General features: G+C 42.1%; 1 protein-coding gene across 1 annotated transcript; it reads right to left on the bottom strand.

The window, feature by feature from the left end:
• Positions 1-1,303: 1,303 nt before the first annotated feature.
• On the bottom strand, positions 1,304-4,834 carry exex (motor neuron and pancreas homeobox extra-extra). Its single transcript, XM_018100228.2, has 3 exons — positions 3,558-4,834; positions 2,446-2,713; positions 1,304-2,350 (listed from the first exon to the last, which is right to left on the bottom strand). Exons 1-3 carry the CDS (start codon positions 4,541-4,543, stop codon positions 1,958-1,960), a joined length of 1,647 nt encoding a protein of 548 aa, XP_017955717.1. The 5' UTR covers positions 4,544-4,834; the 3' UTR covers positions 1,304-1,957.
• Positions 4,835-6,608: the final 1,774 nt, after the last annotated feature.

Below are 6,608 nucleotides of genomic sequence, written 5' to 3'. Positions count from 1 at the left end.
CTGAGTATTACGTGATGAAGTGGCCTCGTCTTGTTCCAATCACAATCTCCTTTTATTTCCCATTTCAATTATAATCCTATAGAGCTAATTGTATGAGCTGTTTGCTAAGGATTGCTAGAGGGAGCGATAGACGATTACGAATTGTTATTTTTGAAATGTATATATACCTACATATATGTATATACCGCATTTAATCAAAAGTACACCTCATGCCAAACTGAGCTAACTGAGAATGAGAACTTTGTTCCAATTAACACTGATTGCTGGCCGATTAGTCGATTGGGGTATTACGCCCTATATAAGTATAGGGGTCTAAACAATTTCGTGATTATTAGCTTCATTAGCTACGATTAAGCCACGTATCACTGAAAAACCTAATACATTCCCAGCTCTCTGATTAGATGGCAGATGAAGTGTTTTACTTTAGTTTCTATTTCTCAAAACAATTTATTAGTTTATTTATTCTCAACGTATTCTGATTGCGGAAATGGAAGCTCACCATGATTTTGGATTTTATTTTATATAAGTGGCCGCGATTGTTGTTGCTGCTAGCTTCGGGCAACATTTTAATTAGCAAAATAATTTTTAAGTGACATTATAAATTTAGACATAATTATTGTCTGAACAATTAAATTGATTATCTACGAGCATTTGATTTATTTGCCTCGATAAGTGATATCAGCCATGAAATTAAAAACTTTTGTACCTGATTGGCTTTTTATATGACTTTTATAAATACACCTTTAATAGTTTTTCTTGCGTTTCTTTTTTTTTCATTTTTTTTTGACACATATATAGATAGCTCTAAATGCTAACCAAGTGATTAGATACTTTAGTTTCGAGAGCTAAGGCACACACTGAGTGTCTTGTTTTTTGTGAAAGATCTGAACTGAAAGAGCAGTCTTTAGCACAATTCGTATTCTAGAAAAAAATAAATAACAGAATAAATTTTTTATATGGAATTAAATTGTTATAATCTCTCGCAGAGTTAGATGGGCAGAGATGAGAGGAAGATTTTGTATGTTTAAACTTTCTACGGTTTCTGTTATTCATTTCTAAAAGTCATACTTTTCATAGAATATAGAATTTTATTGGATTTTTAATCCTAGGAATTTATCTAAGCAAATAATTATAAATAATATTTTGAAGGAACTATCGAAAACAACGTATTTCAAATTTTCGATATATAGGAAAAGAGAGAGAGACAGAGAAAGAGGTAGGTAGATAGAGAAAGAGACAGGTAGATAGAGAAGGAGACAGAGATATTCCAAAATGTCTCCACAATAATAATAATAAAATTCAGTTTGACATTTTTAAAGCACATTTTATTTTTATCATTTTCGATTTTTCAAAATAAATGTAATAAAATTTGCTAGAGCCGTATCGCAATTTGCGACAATTTTTGTTGTTAAAAATTACATAATTACAATTATTTACACACAATTACATAAGAAACAAGATCGTGACCATATACAAACTAAACTAAACTAAACTAAACTAATCTCATTAAATGTATATGTATTTATTTGTATTATTTTTAAGGTAATTTAAATTAATTGATAAATTGTTTATTTTGTGTATGTACAGTGGGCAGGAGGGGCAGGAGGGGCAGGGCTGTCAAATACTTTTATGTAGCAGTGTTGAATTTATATATATTTATAGTTATATATATATATTTCTGGTTTACATATATCACACAGTGCGTTTTCTTGTTGTTGTTGTTGTTGTTAATTCCCACAACAAAAATCAAAGCAACAACAACAACAATGACCAAAATAATTTCAACTAATTGCGTAGCTAATTTTGCGCAATCTCATGAAATGTGTTTTTCCTTTTTTCGGTTTTGGTGTTGCATATTGTTTGTTGTTGGGTTGTTCGCATACAGGGTGTCTCACCAGGTGGACGGTCGCTCCAATGCCAATGACTAGAAATGCTTTTGCTCTGGCTGCAGGTGAAACTAACTCGCGCCGCTCGCGCTGGCTGTGCTCTGCTGCTGCTGCTGCTGCTGCTGCGCCTTGGCCCGCTCCTTAGCCTCCTGCTGCGCCTTTTTGGAGCGTTTCCATTTCATGCGTCGATTCTGGAACCAGATCTTCACCTGCGTCTCGGACAGCATCAGGCCGCTGGCCACCTCGAAGCGCTTGGGCCGCGACAGGTATTTGTTTTGCTTGAACTGCTTCTCCAGCTCGAGCAGCTGCTGGGAGGTGAAGGCGGTACGTGGACGTCGCGTCTTGCCCAGTATCGCGTGATGCGGATAGGCGGCCAGCTCCGGTATGCGATGGTGCAGCATGCCAGCGCGTGCCAGAAACTCGAACTGCAGCTGCGAGGGCATAAAATTGTGACCCATGGGTATCTGCAATTGGAAAAGAAGAAGAAGAGGGAGCAACAACAAAGTTGACTTCAGGTTAGCAAAAATTTGAAGACAGCTGAAGCTTGCATCATGCTTACGGGTATGGGCTTGCCGGACGGATCGAGTGGTCGATGGAAAGCGGATCCCCCAGGTGCCAGCAGCTGATACGGATGCCCGCCCGCATAGAGTGGAAAGTCCTGCGGCCTTATGGGACTGTGCGGCGGTATGGGCTTCTTGAACTCATCGTGCAGCTCGGACATACGCATGCCCAGGTGGTGTGTGTGGTGCGCGGGCTGGGGCTGCTGATCCTCGCAGCCGGGACTGATGGGCGGACTGGAGCGATGCGATGAGCTGGGAGATTCAGATCTGCAATGGGTAACAACAAGAGTTCAATGTTTAGACACCCTGTAAACTGCTGCACAATTATCAAAGCTCTTCAATAAACAAGTTACGCGACAATTAAAAAAATATAAATAAATTGTTTACACACACACGCACACAGACACCCGCACACGGCGTATACGTAATCGCAATCATAATGAAGCCAACGTGACCAGCTCGGTTTGGCTTTTCGGCCATGTTGTCGAGTGCTAACAAAGCCGCTTTAAAGCCCAAAAGCATTGTTAGCATTCGCAGCTGGCATTTTGTTGGATTTGTCCGCCAGCTGCCACAAAATACCTGAACGGCCTTTTGGCTTAAAGGTGAATTTAATTGAATCGACAAATGATTTGAATAACATATTGGTTGAGGTAGAGGTAAAGGTGAAGGTAGATATAAAGGCAGAGATGGGCGTTGCTTAGGAAGTTTCTCAATTTAGCTGAAGTTTGGTAAGCCAAGAGGTATGTGAAACGATTGCAAATAAATAAATATCCTCTATATATAGATATACTTATATATCTATAAGCTATTGATCTATTTTACTGCTGCTGGTGAAGAAGTTAAGGAACTACCAATAACGTATTTCCAACTTGACTACAGACTTTCATATGAAGCTCCAATTCATAATAGTTTTACTCAAGAGATACATATTTAAATTTTATAGTCTATAAAGCAATTCAAGTGGAAGTCTACCCAACTAAGCTATATGGTTAACCTATTATCTATTAGCTAATATCTCATACAGTCGCAATTTCTATTCAACATTCAAGTTCAACTTAAAATATTTAACCAATTGAAATATTTAATGATAAATATAGAATCTGAAACCCACCTGGACATGCCGTCGGGACTGGGTGAATCATATTCCCGCGACTCGCGTATTCGCTGCAGCGCCTCCTGCTCGCTGATGCCGGCGGCAGCGGCGGCCGCAGCTGCATTCGATGCTGCCACAAAGGCATGATTCAGTTCCGCCTGATCCCGAGCATAGTGCAGCGCCGCCAAACGATGCTCGTCCGCAATCATATCGGCTGCTGTCGGAGGCGGTCGATCTGCGGCTTGGTGCTGATTCTTGGCGAGCAGCGCATCGATGCAGAAGGACTTCTTGGGCTGAGCCTGCTGCAGCGCCGTCGTTGCGGGCGGAGAGCAGCTGGCTATGGGAATGGGCGCTGCCGGCGGCAATTGTGTGGCTGCTGGAGCTGGTGCATTCGCGGGCATCATGACTGCAGCTAGGGGCAGACGGGGCAGCGGATAGGCGCCGTTGACCAAGGCGGGATGTGGCACATGATGTGGTGGAAAGCCGCCCTCGACATAGAGACGCGGATGTGGTGCATGTGCGTGCGGATGATGGGTCGGAGGTGGTCCAATGCCCTGGCAGGCCATGGGAATAGGTGCCACTAGCAGCGGCATGGCGGGTGCAGCAGCGGAAAGCTGAGATTGCTGCTGCTGCTGTTGTTGTTGTTGTTGCTGTTGCTGTTCCGCTGCGCTGTCTTGTGCCGCCGCTGGACTATGTGTGGGCGCGTAGGCGCTGTGGGGGCTACCTGTCGTGGCCGAGGAGTGCGTGGGGCTGGCTGCAGCTGCAGCGGTCGCTGGACTGCGGCTGCCGCTCGATCTGGGCGACGAATGGTTGCTGCACTGATCGTAATCAACGACGACGGCGGCGGCGGCGGGCGGTGTTGTGGTTGCACGCTGCTGTGCGGCGGCTATGTGGCTAATGAGCAGCTGGCTAATGTGGGGCGTCTGCTGCTGCGGCGGCTGCTGCTGAGGCGACGGCTGCTGCGTGGTGGGCGGCGGCGGCTGTGACACCTGGGCGCTGGACATGCTTTGTCTGCGCGCGCGACTAACTAACACTTATGCTACTGGCTTTGATTTGATTATAGTTGTTGTTATTGGCACTGCGCTAATGCTTGTTCTTCTGTGTATTTGGCCAACGAAACACTGATTACAACACTTTGACGTATGCGTACGATTCGCTTCCGCTGGAGCGTCAAAGCACGCGTTCGATACTCTCTGACTCTGACTGCGACTGCAAACTCGACGCGACGAGCGCTAATCAACGACTGTGCTCAACGCCGGCCCGTGCCCGTGTCATATAGAGTCGCATATCGCAATGATTGGGCTGTGCCGAAGCCCGAAACGTCAATGTACATACGACTGCGAGTGTGTGTGTGTGTGTGCAGGAAAGAGAGAGAGCGAGAGAGAGAGTGGAGCTGTAGTTAAGGGTGGGTTGACAGCAACGCAATGAGAGTAGAGCCTTGCGGCACTCTGCTGTACACTGAGCACACTTATTGTGCACTTATTGTACTTAATATATAAATTTTTTTTGTCTAATATAATATGAAGTAAAAATATAAAATATTAAGTATAAAAATATATACATATAAATAAAAAATTAAAAATACAAGAAATACAAAATATAAAATATAAAGTATAATAATATATACATATAAATAAAAAATAAAAAATACAGGTGAAAAAAAATACATTAAAATAAAATAAATTAATATACAATTATTTGTTTATATTACGCATGGAATAATATCAATAAATATATAATAAATATATAAATAAATAATAAAATAAATATATAAATAAATAAATTCTATAATACTTACCTCTGTAGTTATATTATTACAAATTAAATTTATTAAATAATTTATTTATTAAATAAATTAAAGCGTCCAGCTAATTTAATTATTTTAGCATTCATTATTATTATTCTCACAGTTTGTATTATTATTTATTACAAATATATGTACAGTTTATCAAATTATTATTTCTACTACATACATACACAGTTTTAGCTCCACTTTTTCTTGCAGTGCATCGTCGCAGAGCTTGATAATTGCCCACCACCAAATACTAGTTAGCACCTACTTCGCTCACTTGCGTGCGCTCTCTCCACCTTGTGCTTTCTCACTCTCACTCGCACAGCGTTCGCTCTCTTTTCGTAGCACGCTTTCAAGATGGAGGCGCTCAGCGCATGCCGACTCGCTCACACTTGTGCGAGTGCAAGCGAGCTGGCAATATGCGCTGGGCGTTGCCATTTGCTGGCACTGGAAAAAATGTCGTGTGCGATATGTGCGTGTGTGTGTGTCTCAGCTGGTGGGCGTGGCCAGCTGATTTGGCGCTCCTGGCTGCAAAATTTCATATAAATTGTTGGAAAAACGAGCTATAATTGCCATCATTATGGAGTGTTGAGCCAGTTCTGCAGCAGACTGGGTCTGCGTCAGGGTCTGGGTGTGGGTGTGGGTCTGGGTCTGGGTCTCGGGGTTTGGGGGCTGCCTCGACTTCATAATCAACTTGGGCGGCGGCTCTGCCTTTGTCTGCTCCGGTTAGCCTGGCACATCATTAGAGCAGCAATTAAGGAGGCAGTTAGTTGACTCGCCTTGACTGACATTCATGATTCACGGGCTTGAAATTCCAGTTAAATCCACGCTTTAAGTCCATGAAAATCGATAATGTCCCCTCGAGTTTGGCTCATTGATATTCAATTGTTATGGCCACTCAAATCGCTGGCCGCACAATAAGTGATATAAATGATTCCCATCATCGTTTCGCATTGACTTTTTATAACTTGCTTGCCCGATTTTTGCCGACCAACCGCTAATGCTCGTATAATGCAGTTTTTATTAAAGCTACTAGTATGGGATAAAAGTCAATTGCTTATCGGGCTTCCCATTTCCCACATTTATGTGTCATTTAAAGGTCTTTGTATTTGATTGATGGATGCGAACGTGTGAGAGCTTCTTAAGATGATACTATGAAGCGATTGTGGAGTAGTAAAAGTTTATACTTTCTATATATAAGTACTACTAAAATTTCCCTTTTCTAAATCTTTCGTCTCACACATCCTTCATGCCCTTATTACACATTGTTTAAAAAC

Source organism: Drosophila navojoa, chromosome 4 (genome assembly GCF_054131105.1).
Source record: "Drosophila navojoa isolate 15081-1374.11 chromosome 4, UAZ_NAV_1.0, whole genome shotgun sequence".
Lineage (NCBI taxonomy): Eukaryota > Metazoa > Arthropoda > Insecta > Diptera > Drosophilidae > Drosophila > Drosophila navojoa.
This window is presented reverse-complemented; position numbering and strand designations above follow the sequence as displayed.

Excerpts from the sequence above, each read along its gene's own strand:
- exex (XM_018100228.2), bottom strand. The coding sequence starts at position 4,543 with ATGTCCAGCGCCCAGGTGTCACAGCCGCCGCCGCCCACCACGCAGCAG. Across the intron at positions 2,714-3,557 it reads AGTCCCGACGGCATGTCCAG|ATCTGAATCTCCCAGCTCAT; the intron begins GTGGGTTTCAGA and ends TACCCATTGCAG. Across the intron at positions 2,351-2,445 it reads CGTCCGGCAAGCCCATACCC|ATACCCATGGGTCACAATTT; the intron begins GTAAGCATGATG and ends TTCCAATTGCAG.